At 41.3% G+C, this 26,533-nt stretch overlaps 1 protein-coding gene across 1 annotated transcript in view; it reads right to left on the minus strand.

Moving 5' to 3' along the window:
- LIN9 (lin-9 DREAM MuvB core complex component) overlaps positions 1–20,844 on the minus strand; it is a 74,260-nt gene extending 53,416 nt beyond the window's left edge. The window contains exons 1-4 of the mRNA XM_021064413.1: positions 20,680–20,844; positions 12,467–12,499; positions 10,215–10,309; positions 7,829–7,924 (exon numbers count right to left, since the gene is read on the minus strand). Coding sequence (XP_020920072.1) covers positions 7,829–7,924; positions 10,215–10,309; positions 12,467–12,499; positions 20,680–20,758 — 303 coding nt within the window. The 5' untranslated portion in view covers positions 20,759–20,844. The remainder of the gene's footprint in view (positions 1–7,828; positions 7,925–10,214; positions 10,310–12,466; positions 12,500–20,679) is intronic.

A 26,533-nucleotide genomic window follows, 5' to 3' on the forward strand; every position in this document is an offset into this window, starting at 1 on the left:
CCAAAATCTTTTTTATTAAATTATTTGAGATGAGTACCTGATTTAAGCTCTATCTGGCAGAGGATTTGCATGAGGAATCTAGTCAATATTATAGTTAATGAGAATGACAAATTTTCAAAATTTCCAAGCGTTATCACTAAACTTTCCTATCTCCAAGAGGACCTTGGAGCAGCAAATGGAGGTGCCCAGGCTAGAGGTTGAATTGGAGCTACAGCTGCCGGCCTGCACCACAGCCACAGCAACTTGGGATCTGAGCTAAGTCTGCTATCTACACCACAGCTCACAGCAACGACTGATCCTTAACCCACTGAGTGAGCCAGGGATCAAACCCACAACCTCATGGTTACTAGTCAGATTCATTTCCACTGCGCCAAAACGGGAACTCCTAAACATTTTTAAGTTTAAATAAGCTCTACTGGAGTTCCCATCGCGGCGCAGTGGTTAACGAATAGAAAAGCCAAAAAAAAAAAAAAAGGATCTGCTAAAAAGCAAAGGCCAGAGTGTCCCAAGGTCATACAGAATACAGGTATTTAACTCGTTTAATTTGTTACTTGATGATAATGATGAGGATAATGATAAAAATAAAATTAACTTTTTGCTAAAAAAAAAAAAAAACCAAACACATATATACCAAAAGTAGTACCTGGAGGAAAATTTCTTTTTTTTTTTGTCCTTTGTCTTTTTGTCTGTTGTCGTTGTTGTTGCTGTTGTTGCTATTTCTTGGGCCGCTCCCTCGGCACATGGAGGTTCCCAGGCTAGGGGTTGAATTGGAGCTGTAGCCACCGGCCTACGCCAGAGCCACAGCAACGCGGGATCCGAGCCGCGTCTGCGACCTACACCACAGCTCACGCACGCCGGATCGTAACCCACTGAGCAAGGCAGGACCGACCCGCACCTCATGTTCCTAGTTGATTCGTAACCACTGCACCACGACGGACTCCTTTTTTTTTTTTTTTTTTTTTTTTTTTTTTTTTTTGTTTTTTGCCATTTTTGGCCGCTCCTGCGGCATATGGAGGTTCCTGGCTAGAGTCTAATCAGAGCTGTAGATGCCAGCCTACGCCAGAGCCACAGCAATGTGGGATCCGAGCCACATCTGCAAGCTACACCACAGCTCACGGCAACACCGGATCCTTAACCCACTGAGCAAGGCCAGGGATCGAACCCGCAACCTCATGGTTCTTAGTCGGATTTGTTAACCACTGAGCCACGACGGGAACTCCAGAAAATTTAATTTATTTGGTAAATGCTTATATTAGAGCAAAAGAATGATCTCAAATAAATAACTTAACTTTCTACCTTAGGAAATATGAAAAAGAACAAAGAAAACCCAAAGCAAGCAGAGGAAGAAAATAATAAAAATTAGAGCAGAATAGAAATAAAAAATAGAAAACTTAGAGTACCCATTGTGGCTCAGCAGAAACAAATCAAACTAGTATCCATGAGGATGCTGGTTTGACTCCTGGCCTTGCTCAGTGGGTTAAGGATCAGGTGTTTCTGTGAGCTGTGGTGTAGGTTGCACACATGGCTTGGATCCTGCATTGCTGTGGCTGTGGTGTAGGCTGGTTGTGGTGTGAGCTGGCAGCTACAGCTCCAATTCGACCCCAGGACTGGAACTTCCATATGCCGTCGGTATGGCCCTAAAAAGAAAAGAAAAAAAAAAAAGAAAACCAATTGAGAAAAATCAGTAAGACCAAAAATTCTTTGAAAAAACTGACAAAATTGATAAACCTTTATTTTAGCAAGACTGATCAAGAAAATAAAAAGATGAATACCTTCTTAACCTGCAAAACACATTTCTTCCCATTCCAATCCAAAAGTTAACATCATTTTCAATGTTAAAATTCTAAAAAATTCTCATTAAAGTGAGGAATATGACAAAGATATTGATTATCATTCCTATTTTTTTAACATTGTTTTGATGGAATTAGCCAATTAAATAAAAGGAATGAAAACTGAAAAGAGAAGATAAAAACACCATAATTTTTAGGTGATAATGACTTCTCTAAAAAAACTCAACTAAAGGAGTTCCCATCGTGGCTCAGTGGTTAACGAATCTGACTAGGAACCATGAGGTTGCAGGTTCCATCCCCAGCCTCGCTCAGTGGGTTAAGGATCCGGTGTTGCTGTGAGCTGTGGTGTAGGTCGCAGACTCGGCTCGGATCCTGCGTTGCTGTGGCTGTGGCATAGGCAGGAAGCAACAGCTCTAATTAGACCCCTAGCCTGGGATCCTCCGTATGCCACAGGTGCAGCCCTAGAAAAGACAAAAAGACAAAAAAAACAAAAAAACAAAAACCTCAACTATAACTTTAACTATTCCCCAAGAAAATCAACTATAACCATTAAAATTTTTAAGATAATTTAATAAAGTGGGAGAATACAAAGTTGATATACAAAAATCTCTTTAAAAAATCATTATCATTTCTATATATACATGAGAATAAATTAGACAATAAAACAGAAGAAATATCCTGTTTATGACAGCAAAAATGACAAGAACAAAAATATTAAATACCTACGAATACACTTAAGAAGTGTGCAAGATTGGAGTTCCCATTGTGGTGCAACGGAAACGAATCTGACTAGTATCCATGAGGACATAGTTTTGATCCCTGGTCTTGGTCAGTGGGTTAAGGATCTGGCGTTGCCATGAGCTGTGGTGTAAGTCAGACACAGCTCAGATCTGGCATTGCTGTGGCTGTGCTGCAAGCCAGCAGCTACAATTCCGATTAGACCCTTTGCCTGGGAACCTCCATATGCCACATGTACAGCCCTAGAAAGACCAAAAAAAAAAAAAAAAAAAAAGTACAAGATTGACACAGAAAAAAACAGTCTACTGAGGGAAAGTAAGGCTCAAATAAGTGCAACTACAACCAGTCCTGGATGGGTAGTTTCAATGTTACATGTCATATCCCCTAAATTAATTTATATTTGTGCAATATCAATGAAAATCCCAAAAGAATTTTTTTCCTAGTCAAGTTGATTTTAAAGTTCATGCGGAAAAATAAATGTGGAAGAATACTTAGAAAAGTCTTTAAAAAGAGTAAGTAATAATGTCATATCAGAGATCAAAACAATTAAGTTACATTAATACAATCTGACACTAGTACATACAAAGACATACTAGACATAAAGAGATAGAAAGCCTAGAAATAATCCCAAATATATACAGGAATTTAGCTTGTGATGCAGGCAGCATTTTAAACAGATATATAAAAAATGGATTACTCAGTAAATGTTACTCAGGACAACTTAAGTAGTCCTCTGGAAAAAAAATCAGGTTGCAGTCTTACTGCATTCCTCACTCCAAAATAAATTCCAGATGGACTAAAGATTTAAAGATTTTTAATGAAATAAGAAGAAATATAAGAGAATTCTAAAACTATAAATTTTAGGCTAGGGAAGATCTTTATATGAGAATAAAATCAAAAAGTCCTTAAAAGGAAACACAAGTTACATCCGAACCTCAGAATTTTTTCAATCCTCCATGGTGAAAAATATAGAAACGGAACAAAAGACACTGTGCCACTGTGGCACAGTTGGTGAAGAATCAGACTGCAGCAGCTCAGGTCACTGTGGAGGTGTGGGTTTGACCCCCTGCCCTGTGCAGTGGGTTAAAGGATCCAGCATTGCCACAAGTGCAGTGTAGGTTGCAGCTGCGGCTTGGATTCAATCCCTGGCCTGGGAACTTCCTTATGCCATGGGAGCAGCCATAAAAAAAAAAGCAAAAGACAAACTACAAACTCTGAAAAAAATTATAAGCAGTATAAGTAACCAAAGGGCTAATACTCTTAATATATGCAAAATTCTTTCAAACCAATAAGAAAATTAACAACATTCTAATGAAAAATGGGAGAAAGACAGTTTATGGTAAAGTTTTTAAACATATATGAAAAGTATCTCAACATCACTCACAGATGAAATGACAGCTAAAACAAGTGAGATGGTAGTATCAGATTAGCAAAAATCTAAATGTTTGGTTATATACTGAGTTGACAAGCATTAGGGAAAACAGGTACTGTGATATATTATCAGTTGAAAAGTATAAACCAGTACAACTTTTTTTTTCCTTTTTTTTTTGTCTTTTTAGGGCCACACCCACAACATATGGAGGTTCCCAGGCTAGGGGTCTAATCGGAGCTACAGCTGCCAGCCTATGCCACAGGCACAGCAATGCCAGATCTGAGCCAAATCTGTGACCTACACCACAGCTCACTGCAACACCAGATCCTTAACCCACTGAGCAAGGTCAGAGATCGAACCTCCAACTCACAGTTCCTAGTCGGATTAGTTTCTGCTGTGCCACGACGGGAACTCCGACAACCCCTTTAGAGAATAACTCGGCATTCTTAAAAACTTTAAATGTGCACATTCTGTGATCCAGCAATTAATTCCACATTTTAGGCACCTGTCCTAGAAAAACACTTGTAAATTTATACAAACATGCTTGGAATATTCACTATAGTATTGTTTGTAACTGAAAATTTAGAAACCATTTAAATGCCCATAAATAGGAGAATTTATAAATAAATTATGGTAGAAGATTGAGTACTGAGCAACAGCAAAAAGAAATGAAATATTGAAGTCTGTCTATTTAAATCAGTCAGCATGGCCAGATCTCAAGAACAGACTTTTGAGTGAAAAAATAAATTACAAAATGACGCCTGATACAGGATCATGAAAATAATACCATAAAATATAATTTTAAAACTACATACATGAACAATACCACGTATTTTCTATGAATACATATACAAAGTTTTAGAAATATTTAAAAGGTCTAAAAGGACAATAAAACTATAGCAGTTACCAATGGAAAAGGGAAGTAGACCTGGAGGGTGGGTGGAGGTCAAAATTAACTTTTTAAGAAGTTCCTGTTGTGGCTCAGTGGCAAAGAACCTGACTAGCATCCATGATGACACAGGTCTGATCCCTGCTTTGCTCAGTGGGTTAAGGATCCGGCGTTGCCATGAGCTGTGGTATAGTTTGCAGACACGGTCCAGATCTGGCGTTGCTGTGGTGCAGGCTGACATTTGTAGCTCCAATTCGACCCCTAGCCTGGGAATTTCCATATGCCATAGGTCCAGCCCTAAAAGACCAAAAAAATTAACTGTTTATGTATTTATTTATTTATTGGCTGCCCCACAGCACATGAGTTACTTACTGGGCCAGGGATCAGATCCAAGCCACAGCTGTGACCCTCGCTGGCAATACCAGATCCTTAACCCACTGCACTGGGCTGTGGGATTGAACCTGCATCCCAGTGCTCCAGAGATGTCGCTGATCCTGCTGCGCCACAGTGGGAATGCCTATTTATTTATTTATTTATTCATTCATTCATTTATTTTCTTCTTTGACCGTTGCAGAAGTTTCTGGGCCAGGGATCAAACCTGTGCCATAGCAGCGGCCAGCGGCAACACTGGATCCTTAATCCACTGAACCACAAGAGAATTCGAACTTTTTATTTTTTACTATAAAACTTAACTGTGGAAAATTACAGATTTATAGAAAACTTGCAAAGATAGTAGAGAGCTCCCACATCCCCTTCACTCAGCTTTCCCTAATGTTAACATCTTACATGACCATGGTTTGTCAAAACTAAGAAATTAACATTGGTACAATCAGATTAACTAAATTATAAGACTTTATTTAGATTTCTCCAGTTTTTCGAATAATGTTCCTTTTCTGTCCCAGAATCCAAATCAGGATACCACATTGTACATATAAAATTAACTTTTTTTTTTGCTTTTTAGGGCCACACCCTCAGCATATGGAAGTTCCTAGGCTAGGGGTCAAATCGCAGCTACCGCTGCCAGCCAACACCAGAGCTCACAGCAATTGAACCCGCATTCTCATGGATCCTAGTCGGGTCCATTAACGGCTGAATCACAAAGGGAACTCCCAAAAAATAACTTTTTAATTGTTAAAAAAAAAACCCTACTTGGGAGTTTCCGTCCTGGCTCAGTGGTTAACAAATCCGACTAGGAACCACAAGGTTGCAGGTCCGATCCCTGGCCTTGCTCAGTGGGTTAAGGATCCGGCGTTGCCGTGAGCTGTGGTATAGGTTGCAGACATGGTTCAGATTACGCGTTGCTGTGGCTCTGGTGTAGGCCGGCAGCTACAGCTCTGATTTGACCCCTAGCCTGGGAACCTCCATATGCCACGGGAGTGGCCCAAGAAATGGCAAAAAAGACAAAACGAAAACAAAAACAAAAAACCCTACTTAAAGTAGGTTTCTTTTTTTAAACAATTAAAAAGTTTATATATATATACACACACATATATATATACATATATATATATACACACATATATATATACATATATATATATACACACACATATATATATACTCACACACATATATATACTCACACACACATATATACATATATATGGTCACAAAGACCAGAGTTTTCCGTATGTGTGAAAATTTTCCTACAAACAGTTGGAGGGGAAAAAAAACTTTAAAAAACTTTGGAAATTTAAAAAACCTAAACAGAGTTAAGTCATCCAAATTATCCTAATAACACAGCTCTTCTAAAGTCAATACATAAAGCAGAAATCGACAGAACAATGCATATCAACCATAATAGAAAAAATAAAAACCTAAAAAAAATTTTAAAATAAAGTCAATACAAGAAATAGTTGTCATTCACCCTTATATCCAACATCTACTGAGCCAAGTAATGCATGCTGTGTATTAGTTGCAAGTGGGTCAAATTTTTAAGTTGAATTTTAGATGCTACTATGTATACTTGTCCTTGACATTTAAAAAAGTTTATATATTTTTGTTCATTTTACAGAGAATGAATATATTTTACTATTTGAAATGATCATAACGGTATAAAAAAGTTATTTGGATTTTTTTTTGGTAGGGCATATTGGGGATATATGGGAATACATAATTCCCACCTATACCCTTGCTTTATTTGATGCCAAATCCTAGGTAGAGAAAAAAACCTATCTTACTATGATCATCCTACTGGAAAATCTTATAACACTTTTGAAAAAAAACATGAAAGGGAAGTAGGGAACAACTATATCAAAAATTATAAATTTCACAGGAGAAAATTACCTTAAAGATGAAATTTCCTTATCTAATTTTCAATCATTTCTTTGATTCTTACATGTCCCCTATGACTTTTCTTTAAAAAAATGTCAAAAATGAAAAAGGAAATATGATTTCATGCATATATTTTGGGATAAATGGGTATCTTCAAATTCTTCCCTCAGTGATGAAGTAAAATAATTTCTTCCCCTCTGATTTCCATGCACAACTGCAAACTGATTCCAATATGACAAAGCCACTTGCTTAACATTCACTATCTCCATGCTTAAAAGAAAAGTGTTAATACTGGCTCTCTACTCTGGTTTAAAGTCCATCAGTAAAATAATGGCTTTTTTTCGGTAACTAAAATAGGAGCTGAGCTGAAGCAGTGATTTCAAGAAAAGAACCTGTTACTCAAAATGGGATAGAAAGATAAATATAAACTTTACTATGCTGAGCAACTGCTCACTTCCTTTCAATGAACCAAAAATTTTAAGATATATTTATTTATTTGTTTTTTTAGGGCTGTAGTCGTAGCACATGGAGGTTCCCAGGCTAGGTCAAACAGAGCTACAGCTGTCGGCCTACACCACAGCCACAGCAACACAGGATCCAAGCTGTGTCTGCGACCTACACCACAGCTCATGACAATGCCAGATCCTTAACCCACTGAGCAAGGCAAGGGACTGAACCTGAGTCCTCATGGATGCTAGTCAGGTTCGTTACCACTGAGCCACAACAGGAACTCCCCAATGTAACAAAATTTTAGCACACACATACCTGTGGAACCCTCTGGTTCCTTTTAGGTGATCTTGTATTTATTTGTCTGTCATCTTCATCAGAAAAGAGCCGACTTCGTTTTGAATTTCTGAAAGGCTATGAGAGAAATTTTTTTATTTAATGCAAAGACCAAACACTTCCCACTTTTGTTCTAAAACATAACTCCTAACTTGGAAAATACAGCTAACTGTAAATTGTCAGCAGTATGGAAGGATGAAGAATGGATAATACAAAGCACAGGAAGTCACTATAAATAATTTTAGATTTTAGAAAGTATAAAGACACGTATTTATTATGCAATTTTTTTGCAAATGAAACCTATCTGATAATTAAGACTAGAACCTAGTCTTCTTTGTACATTACACTGGTAATCTTGAATGCTGAAGATAGGAAAATTAAGTTCTGGAAATTCCAGTTCTCATTATGTTGGTGCTTGGATTAATACCAGTTGGGTATTTTACATGATATGTCTGTTGCATAGGGCTGGGCCAGGACAAAGTTACTAGATCACTTTAAAGAGTAAATCTAAATGTATATAATATTATAGTAGATCTGCTGTCAAAAATTGATGAATTTCCACCTGTAAGTAAAAATGTAAGACACCTAAAACAGATCCTTGATAAGTGCTTGAAAGTATATCATACAATCAAGGATGTATAATATGAAGCATCTTCACAGTCCACCTCAGGTTCAGAGAATTTTTTTTTTTTTTTTTTTTGTCATTTCTTGGGCCACTCCCGCGGCATATGGAGGTTCCCAGGCTAGGGGTCTAATCGGAGCTGTAGCCTCCGGCCTACGCCAGAGCCACAGCAACGCAGGATCCGAGCCGCGTCTGTAACCTACACCACAGCTCACGGCAACGCCGGATCATTAACCCACTGAGCAAGGGCAGGGACCGAATCCGCAACCTCATGGTTCCCAGTCGGATTCGTTAACCACTGCGCCACGACGGGAACTCCCAGAGAATTTATTAATAGAGAAGGACAGAAATAATATCCCAATAGCACCATATCCTTTTTCAAATCCTTCTCCCACGTTTAAGACAGTTCCATGCCTAATCAGAAGCAGGTGCCGAGGGCTTGACAACATGTGGGAAGCATCTAAATGGATCGATCAAGGCTAAAGGTATGGACTCTTGAAATGAACCCACTGAGAGCCTCAACAATGCATAGTTCTGAGAGGAAGTTCCCCTCCCCTGATTGTGGGCAGAGAGGAGGACAAGAATGACAGTGATAGACTCGATAAGGGTGTGGAGAGTCCTGCACATTCACTGTGGCCGGCTGCCCAGGCTACTGGGACAGCTACTATGTAACCCAGCTCCAGGCTTGTTTCATAATTGACCTCTAAAATTTCCTAGCTACCTGGCTAGACAGGGGAGGAAGAGAGGCCCCGAAAACTGTTAAGTTATGCCAATTATATGCTCATCTTTACATCTTACCTCTAAATGCACTTAGCCTTGGCCAACACAAGATTTCAATTATCTTTCCACTTATTTATATATGTTTTTGCAGGGACCAGAGCCACATACGATTTATTTTTAAATAATCTATGGGCGTTCTGGTCGTGGCTCAGTAGTTAACGAATCTGACTAGAGACCATGAAGTTTCAGGTTCAATCCCTGGCCTCGCTCTGTGGGTTAAGGTTCCAGCGTTGCTGTGAGCTGTGGTGTAGGTTGCAGACGCAGCTCAGCTCCTGCGTTGCCGTGGCTCTGGTGTAGGCTGGCAGCAACAGCTCTGATTAGACCCCTAGCCTAGGAACCTCCACATGCCGCGGGTGTGACCCTAGAAAAGACAAAAAAAGGAAAAAAAATCTACTAAATTATTAAAAATCTATTAAAAAGTTAAGATTTTATTTTTAATTTTTTTATTTTAATTTTTTGTCTTTTTAGGGCCGCACCTGAGGCATATGGAGTTCCCAGGCTAGGGGTCTAATCAGAGCTGTAGCCGCTGGCCTATGCCACAGCAATGCCAGATCCAATACACATCTGTGACCTACACCACAGGCTCATAGCAATGCTGGATCCTTAATCCACTGAGCAAGGCCAGGGATCGAACCTGCAACCTCAAGGATACTACTCAGATTCATTTCCACTGAGCCATGACGGGAATTCCAAAAGATTTTAGGTTGTTGGAGTTTTTTGATGTTGCCTATTTAAAGAAACTACAGTTACTTTACAAATGCTTAATAATGACCAGTGTATCATAGGCTACAGATTATCTAAATATGATCAAATACTACTCAATGACAAAAAGACACAAATGCTTCAAGTTAGGGAAAAAACCTTGGAAAAATTTTACAGTGCTGTCCGAATGTGCACCTAACAATAATACAGACAATTTAGCTACCATATCCTAAAGTATAACAAAAAAAAAATGTAATTCCTTACCATTTCCACAGCAGAGGCTGTATTCCTGCCTTTCCAAACAGGTGTTTTTTGTAAAGAATTGTACTTTTCATTCCATGTGTTAGATAAGCTTCCCTCTGTAATAAATTATTATTATTAATGAGATTTAAGTTTAGTTCAAAGGATTTCATACCATAAACACTGCCTTTTTAATAACAGCAATATATCTGAAATATTTACCAATATAGAAAAAATATACTGACCATAATATTTTTAGTTTATTACAAAGAAAAATCTCTTCTGTATTTTTTCATCAAACTCTCTAAATAATTTGACAAGGCAATGCTATTCAAAAGTACTAAATTTTCATATTAAAACATGTGTGGCTTGTTTCACTTTGGTTTTTAATAATTTCTCTATTCTAATTTATCAAGAAGTATCTCAGTATAATCTGATTGTAAACAGGCAAGGAAAAATGGAAAAACCTCCTTTAACCTTGAAATGTTTTTTTGCTTCAAAGTGTGAAGGCCTTGATATCTAACAATGAAATGTGTGGTGTTTCTGTTTTCCTTAATCAAAGGAACATTTTCAGAGTTGTCTGCAACCCTAAAAAAATCCAATCAATTAATTAAACATATTATCAAAATAAAAGTGAGGTTTATTTATTTATTTTTTTGGCCTGACCCACAGCATGTGGAAGTTCTTGGGCTGGGATCAAACCCATACCACAGCAGTGTCCTCAACCACGGCAGTGATGATGCTGAATCCTTAACTATTAGGCTACCAGGGAACTCCAAGGTGAGTTTATTTTTTATAAAAAGGATACGTTTACACAGAGATATGTTTACATATAGAAACTGGAATGAATATACATAAGTTATTTTCATTTCTTTCCAATTACTCAACAGCATTTTTCTAATTTTTTCCTATAAAAAATTTATATCACTATATATATTTTTTAAAAAGAGACATGACTTTAATATTGTGAAAAAATTAATGGAATTCTTTTTTTTTTAAATGATGTTTAGGAGTTCCCATCATGGCGCAGCAGAAATGAATCCAGCTAGGAACCATGAGATTTCGGGTTTGATCCCTGGCCTCGTTCAATGGGTTAAGGATCCAGCGGTGCCGTGAGCCAGTAGTGTAGGTCACAGATGCGTCTTGGATCTGGCATTGCTGTGGTGTAGGCCGGCGGCTACAGCTCCAATTAGACCCTTAGCCTGGGAACTTCCATATGCCACAGGTGTGGCCCTAAAAAGAAAAAAAAAAAAAAAAATTTATTTTTTCCATTATAACTGGTTTGCAGTGTTCTGTCAATTTCCTACCGTACAGCCAAGTGACCCAGTCACACATACATATACATTATTTTTCTCACATTATCCTCCATCCTAAGTGACTAGATATAGCCTGGAATACTTTTTCAGACATATATTTAAAGAAGGAGAAAAGAAAAGAGATGTGATGGGGTTGATCCTGTTAGGCAAATAAAATAAACTAGGGTAATCCTGAAAGTTCAGTGTTCTCAAGCCAGAAGGACTTAATTTGGATGTACCCACCCCAAGTACAATACAGTAGCTTTAAAAACTAGAATGACTAATGAGGAGTTCTCTTGAGGCACAGTGGGTTAGGGATCCGGTGATATCACTGCAGTAGCTTGGGTCACCGGTGTGGCTCGGGTTCCAGCCCTGGCCTGGGAAGTGCCACATGCCATGGGCATGGCCAAAAATAAAAATAAAAATGAAAATAAATAAATAAATAAAAGTACTAATGAAACTCTAAGAATATCTGGATTGGTTCTAAATTTACTTACCTAGTAGAATCTTGCTCCAGAAGTAAAATTTCATAATAAATTACATTAAGAGTGTTGATCTAATATACTTACAGAAAGAAATAGCAAGACTAAGGAACATGTCAATTTTTCTCAGAAAAAGTACTTTCATTTTAAGAGACTTCATTCTTTTAAGAGACTTACATTATTACTTAGAAGATAAGAATTCTTAAAAAATAAACAATTATCTAAAAATCCAGCTTAGCCCAATTGTTAATAAGTGATTTAAATCTAGTAAAAAATGTCTGGAATGTTTAGTTAGAAAGTTCTTTAATCAATAATTCTAGGGGGAAAAAAACCAAGGGCCAATTCTCCATATGAATTTAAAGTTATCATCAGTGAAACCCAATATTTAAAAGCTATAATCAATCATAACACAGAAAAGAAAAATACTATATCCAAATTAATTTAATGAATTAAAGTTCTAATTTATGCTATACCTAAAGAATCATGCTGTGATTCTTACCTTTTAAACTGACAAGAGCTTTTGCTGAAGAGCCTGTAATTAAAACAAACCAGTGTTACTTCATAATCAAAATGAGAGAAAAAGAACTTGGTTGAGGGGTAAAAGTGATCCATTTAGTTTAGCAATGTTGAGTTTGAAGTGACAGTGGAATGTGCAATTAGAAATAGCTAGTGGGGGGTAGTTCTCATCGTGGCTCAGTTTACGAACCCAACTAGTAACCATGAGGATGAGGGTTCGATCCCTGGCCTTGCTCAGTGGGTTAAGGATGCAGCATTGCCATGAGCTGTGGTGTAGGTCACAGATGCGGCTCGGATCCCATGTTGCTGTGGCTGTGGTGTAGGCCGGCAGCTCGAGCTCTGATTTAGCTCCTAGCCTGGGAACCTCCATATGCCGTGGGTGCAGCCCTAAAAAAAAGGCAAAAAAAAAAAAAAAAAGGAAGAAATAGCTAATAGACAATTCATGCTATTGACCAGAACTCAGGTAACATAAGGAAGAAACAGAGGCATTTGGGAGTCTTGTCTGAAGTTATGAGAACTGGAGAGCTTTCCAAAAGAGAAAAATGTAGAAAGAAAGGAAAGAGAAGAGTAGGGACAGAAGCAACTTGGGATCCTGATCCAGAAGTGTGCTGGAGAAAGAAGAGAGAAAGTGAACTGACATTTATTGAGGCAAAGATCAGAATTGGTAATAGAGGAGTTCCCGTCGTGGCGCAGTGGTTAACGAATCCGACTAGGAACCATGAGGTTGCTGGTTCGGTCTCTGCCCTTGCTCAGTGGGTTAAACGATCCGGCGTTGCCGTGAGCTGTGGTGTAGGTTGCAGACGCGGCTTGGATCCCACGTTGCTGTGGCTCTGGCGTAGGCCAGTGGCTACAGCTCCGATTCAACCCCTAGCCTGGGAACCTCCATATGCTGCGGGAGCGGCCGAAGAAATAGCAAAAAGACCAAAAAGAAAAAAAAAAAGAATTGGTAATAGAGTGGAGAATAAAGAAAATGGAAATGATACAGGGACTGTCATAGCAGACAACAAGGCCCTTGGAAGTCTGGAATGGAGATATGTGCAACACTTAAAGATCCAAACTGGATTGGACTGGGGAGTTCAGAGCAGCCAAGAGGAGCTAGCATAAAGTTGGAGGGGTTCACTGACTAAAACATTAGTGTACGGCAGAATAACCAGGAAGCTCCTTAGACATGCACAATCTGTATGATTAATAAAGGTTCACAGGGGATTCTGCTGCAGGGAACACTCAGGCCCACTTTGAGAAACACTGATCTGGTGTAAAGGTTTGAATCGATGGGTGAAAGGAAGCAGGAGAACTGACAGGGAAAGAAACTTTTATGAGAAAGGGAGAGCACTAAACTGAAAATCTCAGAGTTGGATATGTACACTGCAAAGAAGTTCAAACCATTTGAAAAATAATAAAGGATGATCTCTCTCACTTACACGGGACATCTAAAGAAACCAAAAAACTGCACCAAATTCCTAGGTAGAGAGCAAATTGGTTGATGCCAGAGGCAGGGTGGGGAATGGGCAAAGGAGGTGAAGGAAGTCAGAAGGTACAAATTCCTGGGGATGTAACATGTGGCATGGAAACTAGAATTAACAATACTGCACTGTATATTTGAAAGTTGCCAACAGAGTAGATCTTAAAAATGCTCATCACAAGAAAAAAAAATGTAACCATGTGGTGATAGGTGTTCATTAAACTTACTGTGGCAACTGTTTTGCAATATATACAAATATCAAATCATTACGTTGTACACCTGAAACTAAAACAATGTTGAAGTTCCTATTGTGGCTCATCAGGTTAAGGACCTATGTTGTCTTCAGGAGGATATGGATCCCATCCTTAACCTGGGTTAAGGATCCTGCATTGCTGCAAAGCTGCAGTGTAGGTTGCAGATGCAGCTTGGGTCTGGTGTTGCTTTGGCTGTGGCGTAGGCCCCAGCTGCAGTTCCAATTTGATCCCTGGCCCAGGAATTCCCAAATGCCCCAGATGCAGCCCTAAAAAAAAAAAAAGTAAAAAAATGAATACAAAGTTACATGTTAATTATATCTCAATAAAAGAAAATAAAGTAACAGGAAAAAATCCTTTTTATGCTCCAAAATAAAAATTATTCATAGAATTATCAACAAGCAAAATCTCCCCCCCCCCTTTTTTTGGTCTTTTTGCCACTTCTTGGGCTGCTCCCGCAGCATATGGAGGTTCCCAGGCTAGGGGTCCAATCAGAGCTGTAGCCACCGGCCTACGCCAGAGCCACAGCAACTCGGGATCCGAGCCGCGTCTGCAACCTACACCACAGCTCATGGCAACACTGGATCCTTAACCTACTGAGCAAGGCCAGAGATCAAACCCACAACCTCATGGTTCCTAGTCGGATTGGTTAACCACTGAGCCACTACGGGAACTCCAAAATCTCCCTTTTTAAATTTAAAAAACCGTTTAGAACACCACATTTTTTCTTTTACTATAGTCAAATTATTATTTATCATTCCTCATTTCAAAATGTGTTTTAATTTTAGAACCAGTTATTTCTCATCTCAGATACTGTGACATTAATGTATTTATTTATTTAGTCTTTTTAGGGCAGCACCTATGACATATGGAGGTTCCCAGGCTAGGGTTCTAATCGGAGCTGTAGCTGCTGGCCTACACCAGAGCCATAGCATTGTCAGATCCAAGCCTTGTCTGTGACCTACACCACAGCTCACAGCAATGCCGGATCCTTAACCCACTGAGTGAGGCCAGGGATCGAACCTGCGTCCTCATGGATACCAGTCAGATTCATGTCCGCTGACAGGAACGCCTATTTATTTATTTATTTTGCTACACCCATTGCATGTTGAAGTTCCTGGGCCAGGGACTGAACCTGCACCATGGCGGTGACCTGAATTGCTACAGTGAAAATGCCAGATCTTTAACCTGCTGTGCCACAAGAGAACACCCATCTGTTTATATTTAAAAAAATATAATCTAAGATCAAGCAGTAGTGATGTTATGTGAAAGACTGGCCAATTAATTATATGGAGAAAAGACAAATCTGTAAATGGCTTGTTAAAAATGTCTATAAACATCTATAAGGGTCCAGTTCATTACGACATTTTGCAAAACACAAAAATAAATAAAGAATGATCTCAGGGAATAAAGTATGATAGAGGAACATGAACTAATAAATACAAAAATCAAAAAGACAGGTTAATCCTCCTTGGTGTTTAATAAAAGCAGTGATGATTTATAATTCATATAAATGGACAACAGACTTTAAATGAGAAATAACAGATAAAGTATCGCAGTTCTGGCTATGGAGTATTTTTACGCATCTCAGATTGCTAAACCTCAAATGACATCTCTGCAAGGCAGATCCAAAGTCTGTAGAAGAGATAAGCCACCAACATCAAAGTCACTCTTGCTTTCCCCCGACTCTCTTGCCTACAGGTCAAGAATGTTTAACAGCTTCTATATGGCAAACTGAAGTTTAATGACCATAGGCAGTTAAGTTGTAGGGAGAAGAGTGGGGGATAGAGGCCATACAGTCTTGCTAAAAAACCTCAAACAATGCAATACACCTGGGAAGCAGCAACAGTAGACAGGGCACACACCAACATAGCTACCAAGCAAACTGTGGTTCATTTGAATTAAAGCAGTAACCATTCCTGCATTCAGTGGGCAGATGTAAAGTGTTGACTGCATCCTTGCGCCTGCTCTAGGCACCGGGGATACTGACAGCACAAAAACAAAAGTGATGCTCCTGATGCTCCCCTGGAATTCACCTGCTAGTGAGGGGACACAAACACCTATCAAAGGATGATAAGTACTACTGGAAAAAAAAAAAAAAAAGGCAGGATAATAAGGATAGGGAGTGTGGGATGGGGGCTGGTGGAAGGAAGAGTATTTTTCTCTAAGATGCTCACGATTGGCTTCTCTGAACGGTGCTATCTGAACACAGACCTGAAGGAAGAGATATGAGTTATTAAGGATATTCATTCCTGCACCATGAAGGGGGACTAAATCTTGCAGTTTCTGACCCAGCACCTTTAACCTTCTTCCTTTCTTGAGAGGTAGTATAGTTAACCATCTGGTTAAGAACACAGATGGAGACTAGCTGTGTTTGAATCTTGGTTCTGCCATATTCTTACTGTGTTATCTTAAGCAAGTTACTTAACCTCTCTATGCTACTTATTCTTCTTTTGTAAAATGGGGATTAAATGAGTTCGCATATCTAAAAGTTAGCATATGCACAAAAAATGCATATAATACATGACTTTCATATCATGCTTGTTGTTAGTATTACTTTGATCAATCAATAAAAACTTAGGCTAAGAACATTATTTTCAGGCAGGTGAATGCAATTAAGTTAGAATCCTGCTTTAACTGGATATGTTCATTCATTTAACATATATTCACTGAATACCTGCCAGAGCACTATTCTGGGGACTGGGGCTAACTGAGGGAAGAGATAGACAAAGCCTCTGTTCTCAGGAGCTTACAATGTAGTGGGACCAGATACACAATAAATAAGTACATCAAAAGACAACTACACAGACAGCAGTGTAAACAAACAAGGTTTGGCAGCAGGAAACAAACAAGAGATCTCAGTGCAGGGAGTATCTTAAACATAGGGTAGTTAGGGAAGGCTTCTCTGAGGAGGTAACATCTGAAAAGAGCCAGCCAGGAAAGAAGAGAAGTCAAAGCAACGAGTCAGGGAAGAAAAAACAGCTGGTAAAAAGAGCCCTGAGGTAGAGCATTTAGAATATTCAAGGAAGGGTAGGGGGCATTGTACTGGAGGAGATGCTGACAAGGGAAGGGTGATATGAAAAAAGGTCAGAAAAGTAAGCCAGCTGTTATGCATGGAACTAGAACACAAGCATGAAATAAAATAGAAATGGTACCTGCTCTGGTGGGGCTTCTAACCAAAGTAGGCAAACAGTCACAGTAACAAACGTAAAGCTGCAACTGTGACAGCTGCCACCAAGAAATTGTACAGTGGTATGAAAAGGTTTAATAAGAAGATGTAATATTTGTCAGGGAGGACAGAAGCTTAAAATGAGATCCAAAGGATAAACAGAAGTTAACTGGAAGTGAGGGGAAGAAAGAGCATTCCACGTAGAGAGAACAGCATGTGCAAAGGCCCTGCAAAGAAGAAAGCTGGGGAGCACAGGGGATGAAAAAGGTCCAGATTAGCTCAAATGGTAGAATGAGAGGAATAGTGGTACAAAATGAAGATGGAGAGGTGGGGAATGGCCAGATCACAAAGGGTCTTGTAGTTAGTAAAATGTTTTCAGCAATAGGATGACATATATACATTTTGAAAGGCTGCATGAGGGGTGGGGGTGCATTAACCGGAGGCTAAAGTGATTAGTGCAGAAGAGATGGTGACAGCTTGGGCTAGGATGAAGGCGAGAAGTAGGTAAAACAGACTTTTAGAAGGTAAAAGTTACAAGATTTAGTAAAGGCTTAAATATGGGAAGTGTGAAAGATAATCTCTATTTAGGTTTCAGATGAATGAATAGTGGAGCCATTCATTTCAACAGGAACTACTGGGAATACCTCGGTACTGGGGTAGGATTATGAGCTAGATCTTGAACCCATAAAGTCTGAAGGGCTTCTGAGGCACCTACGAGGAGATGTGAAATAGGCAAGAGGTATTAAGCCCAGAAGCCCAGAGGAAAGATAGGGGCTGAAGACCGTGTTGGTTACCTCATTAGTAAGAGTACTTACCTCAACTGGAATGAGGATTAAATAAATAAATGCATTAGACATGCTTTACACAGCATCTGGTTCACAGTGATAAATAAATGCTAGCCTTTATTATTGATAATGTTATAATGGTTACTGGATAATTTATAAGCTACCCCTCTTGACTAAAATTGGCAAAGAAATATACTGCTACTGGTAGCATCAAACTGAAATCACTTTCCCTTTTCAAGACTGCTCCAGTTTCCTTAACTATGCTTCTAACTCTACATTCAATTCCATATAAATTATTTATATATACCTGACCTGTGGCACTCTGACAAACCAGGTAAAGCAATCCCTGCTTTCAAAAGGCGTGGCCAAGCTAAACAAGACAAATATCCAAGCTAAGGTGCACGCCCACACACGCCCCAGTGCACCAGAGATGTCACAAATATAAACGATTATGACATACAGTTTCAGAATGTAGCTGGAATTTGAACCCTAATATGAGTCCCAAGTGACTACAAAGAACCATAGCAAGTCCTCGATCAATGTTTACTGATAATGAGCAAATATTCTAAATGACAGCAAATATTCTAAATCAGTTTACTGATAATGAGCAAATATTCTAAATGATAAAAGATATTTTATCACCTCTTGGAAGTCCCAGGGGGACTGGGACTTCCAAGAGGTGATAAAATATCTCTATGACAAAGAGAGCAAGGATTTCCAGCTAACAACCACACTGTCTTTAGTAGGCCCACCTTTATTTAGGAGCATCCTGAATCACAATCAATTGCATTCTTCAAGAAACAGTAAAATTCATTGACAGTCTGTAGTTGTGTCTCGTCCAATACAGTAGCCACGAGCCACACCTGACTATTTAAACTTAAATGAACAAAAATCAAATGAAATTTAAAATGCAGTTCCTGGAGTTCCCGTCGTGGCGCAGTAGTTAACGAATCCGACTAGGAACCATGAGGGTGCGGGTTCAGTCCCTGCCCTTGCTCAGTGGGTTAACGATCCGGCGTTGCCGTGAGCTGTGGTGTAGGTTGCAGACGCGGCTCGGATCCCGCGTTGCTGTGGCTCTGGTGTAGGCCGGTGGCTACAGCTCCGATTGGACCCCTAGCCTGGGAATCTCCATATGCCGCGGGAGCAGCCCAAGAAATAGCAAAAATAAATAAATAAATAAATAAAATGCAGTTCCTTAGTCACTCTAGCCACGAGTGAAGAGTTCCACAGCCGCATGTGGCTAGTGGCTATTCTACCGGATGTGGCAAAATAGAACATTTCCATCACTGAGAAAGTTCTATTGGAATTCAGCACTGGCCTAGAGCAAATTTAAAACACGAACTCTCTTAATACAACTTTTCACCAGTTTGGCAACTTGAACTTGCAACTTTATAACACATTAAGAATATAATGACCTCAGCAAGGAATAAACAGAATTGGCTGTACGCAGTTCTCATTTTTAAAGTGTCTTGCACAGAGAGATTTAACAGGGATCGACCTTTTTGTTTTTATTATACTAAAACTCTCACAAAAGATGTGTATACATAAACTGAATAGCAAGTGTGGCTCAGGAACCCTTTTGTCATTAATTAAACGATTTGCCTTTTGATATAGTTTATACGATATTGTAAATTACAAATTAAGTTCTATTGCACTTACACTACCGGATTAGTGCTTTTACTTCCTAAACACACGGGAACATCCATGTCTGAGATGGCAGGATGAATAAACATGGTTAAGTGAGGCAATGCACAAGGGGTGTCAGGGAGAGGGCTGTATATGCCTGCTGGGATGGTCACATCCATGCATCAAGGTACCCCCATGATTCTTAAGACACAAACGCACAGAAGAAAGTCATTGGGATGGGGGCCACCTGAACACGTGTGTACCCAGGCTGGATTACCTCTGGAAAGATCCACAGCCACCTGTGGTCCCAGGGGAAGGGGCCAGCCCTTTGACACGGAAACACTTCCAGGGGTGGACACACCGGAGGAGGGAAGGCGAAGGCGGTGATGATCACAAGTGCCTGCAGCGGCAGGAACTGTGACAGGACAAGATCCGAGGCCAGGGCAAGACGAAGGGCCGTGACCACCCCCTCCCCAGCCGGAGCCCGGCCCGGCCCCCGGACGGGCGGGTTACATAACCCCGCCAGGCGTCCCTCCGCGCCGGGCGAGCGCTGCAGGCGGCGAGAACAGCCCCCGCGGCCGGTGGCCGCTCTTCCCCCACCGCGGCCAGGGGCCCCGCGTCGGGCCAGGGGAGCAGCCACCGCCTCCGCCCGACAAGGGCTGGGCCCCCGGGCTTTCGGTTTCCGGCCCTGGCGCTCACACAACCCCAGAAACCAACACTCAAGACACCATAACAAAGGCGGCGACGCGGCGGCAACACCGGGGTGGGAGGACTCGGGGACCACGGCGGGGCTGGCAGTCAGCCCACCTGCCCCGCGGAGGGTAGGGCCGCCTGTCCGGGCCGATGCAGCCCAGGGGCAGGCGGCCGGCGGGAGGAGGGGGGGTGCTTTGAGGTGCTACTCACTCTCGTCAGGCAACTGGTCGAGCTCCGCCATCTTGAACGAGCCGCGCCGCTTTTTCAAAGGCTGCCCGCCGCGGTGCATTGTGGGGCGGAGACTGTCTTTGCGAGGGAGGTTCGAATGCGGAGCTCGCCGCCCGCGGCGCGGCGCCGCGCTACTCCCGCCGCGGCGGGCTGAGGCGGGCGGGGCTCTGCCCGGGCCCGCCCGGGGAAGGGGTGCCACGGAGGAGGGCCGCGCCTCGCCCCTCCGCCCCCGCCCCCGGCCGGGCCGGCAATAAAGGGAGGGAGGCCGCACCGCCAGGCCCGTCTCGCGCCGCCCCAGCCTGGGCCCGGCGCCGGAGCGCGGGGGGAGCGGGAGGAGCGGTGCGAGCTGCCGAGTCCCGCCCGGCCCCGCTCCCGGCGCGCGTTTCGCGTCTCGAGCTGCAGCTGCGGGAACTGCAGGCTGTTTGTTCCGAGTGGGGAAAGGGAGGGAAGAGGGGAGGCAGGCCTCGGCCGGCTGAGGGGGGCGGGGGGGGCGGGAGGCTGCACCTGTGGGCCCGGCGCGGGGAGAAGCCCCCGGTTCTTGGCCGCATTACCGGAGGCGGCTGTACTCGAAGTAAAATTTTCACGGCTCCCCGAGCCCACGTTTCTCCGGCATCTCCATCCCTCCCTTCTCCGGAGAGCTGGGGAGGAGGGCCGGGGAGGAGGGCTCAGGCCGCGGCTGCCCCACAGCTTGCCCGCCCGGGACTCTGCTCCGGGTGCCCCTCGCGAGCCGGGATACCCCTCCGGAACGTCGGCACCCGAGTTGTGCATGGAGCTTGGAGGGGAGACCTTGAAAGGTCATAAAGTTAGTCTTTGAGCTCGGCGGCCAGAAAACTGTTTTGCTGAGCTCTTTCATCCGTTCACAGTAGACGCTGCAGTGAGCTGGGAGAGGATTACAGAACCAGAAGCAGGAGACTTGATGAAGATACAGACAGAACCCAGCAGTGACACTTGAAGATGATGAAGTACCCTGATCGACATGTTTTGAGAACCCTGAAAGAATTCAATCAGTTTTCAAAGAAGCCCAGGGAAAGATTTCACAATTCCTGTCTATAATAGTGTCCAATAATCAACCTCTCTTGCTTTTCAACAGTGCATCTAACAAATGTTATTAAGCTCCAGTCCTTTCTCTCCAGGGCTGGGGTGGGAGGGATGGGATAGTTAAGCAATGAGAATACAGCAGGGGTAAATTCCAGAAACTAAAAAGTTAAAAGCTGGTCGTCTGAGATGACAGCAAGACAGGCCAGCCCAGGCCAAGGAGCTAGACTTGCTAAGAGCCCTGGAGCAGTGGAGAGGTCGGGTTTTCAAGTATAGAGCTGGCATTTTTCCATCTGTGTTGTAGAACCAAAGTATGGGAAATGGATTGGAGTGTGATAGGATGAGAGTCCTGGAAACTAGTCAGGAGGAAGCTTGTTGGAGCAGGCAGGCAAAGGGGAGCTGTCTGTCCCAGACGTTCAGAGGGTGGACTTGAACCCTAAGGCCTGGTTGGAATTCTGGCTGCTAGTTGTATTATCAGGCAGGTTTGTTTCTTAATCCTCTGTGCCTCAGTGTAAAATGCAGATATTAACAGGGCTGTTTTGAAGATAAATGACTTGATAAACATAAAGACCTTATAATAGTTCCTAGAACACATTTTGGCTCAAATGTTAGCCGTTATCACCAACCCTTTGGAATAGGGAGCACCCCTGGATGCCAGCTTTGTGCCTTGGGTAACTGGATGGTGCCACTTGCTGAGGTAGGAGGTGAAGCATGGTGTGAAGGGGGTGTGTGAAAAATTCAATTTTACAAAGTAATCCTTCCTTCATAGCGAACTTAACCCTTCCTGTGCCTTTTAATCATATTCTGATCTCCTTCCAAGAAGATTAAAAACCACTGATCCCTGTGGGGCACATCCTGTCAATTTGGAGATCATTTCAAAAAAGTCAACCCTCTGAGAATGAAAGAAGAGAAATAAATGAACTGAGATAAGCTAGAGGAGTGGGAGAAGTAAAAATTTTGTAAATGTAACCCACAGTCAAGGTACCATTAGACCAAGGCAAACCAGGTTTTATCTTCAGACAGTTTTCACACATACACAATAATGGGTCTGCTGTTTAAAACAAATATTTTTAGGCTATTTCTCTGATAATCTGCATTTTAAACAAGAACCCTAAATGGATCTTCTCACAGTCTGAAACCTGAAGCTGTATCCTAGCCTCAGATCTACCATTTATTAGCTGTGTGACTGCAAACAAGGCACTTAACTATATATACATTTTTGGCCATGCCCATGGCATGTAGAAGTTCCTGGGCCAAACCTGTGCCGCAACGGTGACCCCAGCCACTGCAGTGACAACACCAGATCCTTAACCCACTGTGCCACTCGGGGCTCCTTAACTATATTCTTTTCAGTGAGCTTATTTATTGGATATTTATGAAAGAGATTTTATAATCATTGGCTTACTTGATTCTCCCTCAAATCTGGTATCTTGTAAACAAGGACAGCATTGACCAGGTGATAGAATTAGGAATCTCAGAGCCTCAGTTTCTTTCTCTGATATGAGGAAGGTTGCTAAACTTCCTTCAATTGTGTATTCAAGTTTACAATGGCATGATTGTATGTGTGTCATTGTTTGCTTAAAGAAAAAAAACCTGGAGTTCCCGTCATGGCTCAGTGGAAACGAATCTGACTAGCATCCATGAGGACGCAGGTTCAGTCCCTGGCCTCGCTCAGTGGGTTAAGGATCTGGCGTTCTGGTGAGTTGTGGTGTAGTTCGAAGATGTGGCTTGGATCCTGCATTGCTGTGGCTGTGGTGTAGGCTGGCATCTGAGTTCCAGTTCGACCCCTAGCCTGAGAACCTCCATATGCTGAGGGTGCAGCCCTAAAAAGACAAACAAAAAAAAACCGCTTAACATTTCAACAAGTACACTAAGTCATGAAATAAATTATGAGAAAAATAAAGCCACGTTTTAGGGATATTGTTTGATCATTTCCAGTCCTATGGCTCATTTATCAAATGTTGAGTTATTTCTTTGTTAACTGGTGTGCTTCAAAGGACACGATCAAGAAAGCACAAACACAACCCTCAGAATGAGAGAAGTTATTGCAAATCATGTATCTAATAAGGGACTTGTATCCACAAAATGTAAAGAAACTTTAGAACTTGAATAAAAAGACAACCCAATTCAAAATGGGCTAAGTGTCAAAAGAGGATATAATAAGCCAATAAGCACATGAAAAAAATCTCAACAGCATTAGTCATTAGGGAAATACAAACCAAAACCACAATGAGATACCACCCATTGGCAAGGCTATAGTTAACAAGAAGATAATAACAAGTGTTGACGAAGTTGTGGAGAAATTGGAACCTTGGTGTACAGCTAGTAGGAATGTAAAATGGTGCAGTCACTATGGAAAACAGTATGGCAGTTCCTCAAAAAAATTAAATAGGAGTTCCCATTGTGGCACAGCAGAAACAAATCTGACTAGTATCCATGAAGATATGGGTTCAGTCCCTGGCCTCGCTCCATGAGTTAAGGATCCAGCATTGCTGTGAGCTGTGGTGTAGGTCGAAGATGTGGCTTGGATGCCACGTTACTGTGGCTGTGGTGTAGACTGGCAGCTGTAACTCTGATTTAAACCCTAGCCTGGGAACTTCCATATGCCACAGGTGTGGCCGTAAAAAGCATAAAAAGAAAAAGAAAACGAAAAATTAAATAGCATAACCATATGATCTAGTCATTTCACTTCTAAGTGTATAGCCAAAGGAATTGAAAGAATTGAGAAAATACATGTACACCCATATTCATAGAAGTATTATTCGCAATAGTTAAGAGATGGAAGCAACGCAGGTGTCCATTGATGATGAATGCATAAACAGAATGTCATCTATTCATACAGTGGAATATTATTCACCAGCCTTAAAAGGAAGGAAATTCTAACAGATACACACTATGGATGAACTTTGAAGACATTATGCTAATAAGCCAGTCACGAAAAGACAAACACTGTATGATTCCACTTACATGAAGTACCCAGAGGAGTCAAACTCATAGAGAGCGAGCATAATGATGGGAGCCAGGGACGGGCAGGGGGGAAATTGGGAGTTACGGTTTAATGGATTCGGAGTTTTAGCTTGGAAAGGTAAAGTTCTGACATAGACGGTGGGGATGTTTGTGCAACAGTGTGAATGTATGTAACACCTCTCAATGGTACACTTAAAAATGGTTAAAATGGGAGTTCCTGTTGTAGCACAATGGGATCAATGGTGTCTCTGCAGCGACAGGGACTCAGGTTCTACTCCTGGCTCAGCACAGTGGGTTAAGGATCCTGCTTTGCCAAAGTTGTGTTGCAATTCTGGCTCCGATTAAATCCCTGACCCAGGAACTCCATATGTCATGGACTTGTCAAAAAAGAAAAGAAAAAAGTTAAAATGGAAATTTTATATTATGTCTATTTTATCACTATTCAAAAAATACATATTGCACAAACAATATACACAATGCGATTTTATTTACAAATATACGTGCATAGATTAAAATATACAGAATGAGGGAGTTCCCACGGTGGCTCATTGGTAACAGAAACAACTAGTATCCATGAGGACATGGGTTTGATCCCTGGCTTCACAATGAGTTAAGGATCCAGCATTGCCATGAGCTGAGGTGTAGGTCCAAGATGTGGCTCAGATCTGGCATTGCTGTGGCTGTGGTATAGGCCGGCAGCTGCAGCTCTGATTCTACCCCTGCCTGGGAACTTCCATATGCCATGGGTGTGCCCCCCCAAAAAATACACACACACACATATATATACACACACAGAAAAAAAAAGTATAAAATGGTGGCTGTCTCTGAGTAGTAGGATTATGGGTTTTTTATTTTCTTTATATCTGAATTTATCATTTTTCTATAGTAAGATTTATGTTACTTTCATAATAAAAATGTGGTTGTTGAAAAAATGATATATGATAATAATAATGGAGTATTATTCAGCCATAAAAAGAAATGAAGTTTTAACACATGCTACAACTTAGGACCTTGATAGCATTATGCCAAGTGAAAGAAGCCAGTCACAGGGAGTTCCCGTTGTGGCTCAGCAATAACAAACCCAACCAGTATCCATGCGGATTCGGGTTCCATCCCTGGTCTCTCTCAGTGGGTTAAGGATCCAGCGTTGCCGTGAGCTGTGCATAGTTTGCAGATGTGGCTCAGATCCCGCATTGCTGTGGCTGTGGTGTAGACCCGAAACTATAGCTCTGATTTGACCCTTGGCCAGGAAACTTCCATAGGCCATGGGTTCAGCCCTTCAAAAAGAAAAAAAAAAAAGATAAAAGAAGCCAGTCACTAAAGTCCATACATTATATGATCCCACTTATATGAAATGTTCAGAGTAGGCAAATCCATAGAGACAGAAAGTAGATTAATGGTTGCCTAGGGCTTAAGTTGGGGAGACAGGGGAGGGTTTGAGGGGGAGAGTTGGGAGTAACTGCTAAAGGAAAAACGTTCTAACACTGGCTAATTGCTGTGACGGCTGCACAACTCTGTATATATACTAAAACCCACTGAACGCTATGTGTTAAACAAATGAAATGTATGCTATGTGAATTACAGCTCAATAAAGCTTTTACATGAAAAATCTTATTTTCAGACTTTTTGGTTTTGTCTCAAACGAAAATCTTTGGTAGTCACTTTTGGTCCATTCCTTTTCTAAGGCACTTAATTAAGATGCAAAGTCAACCGCAGTCTTCTGGGCAATTTGAAACAATAGCTGCAAACAAAAGACCAATATCAAAGTGCTCTCCTTTCCACACTGTCTTTTCTGCCAAACATTCCACTTACTATTCTGCAAACTGTGCTGGAA

This window comes from Sus scrofa, chromosome 10 (genome assembly GCF_000003025.6).
Source record: "Sus scrofa isolate TJ Tabasco breed Duroc chromosome 10, Sscrofa11.1, whole genome shotgun sequence".
NCBI classification, from domain to species: domain Eukaryota; kingdom Metazoa; phylum Chordata; class Mammalia; order Artiodactyla; family Suidae; genus Sus; species Sus scrofa.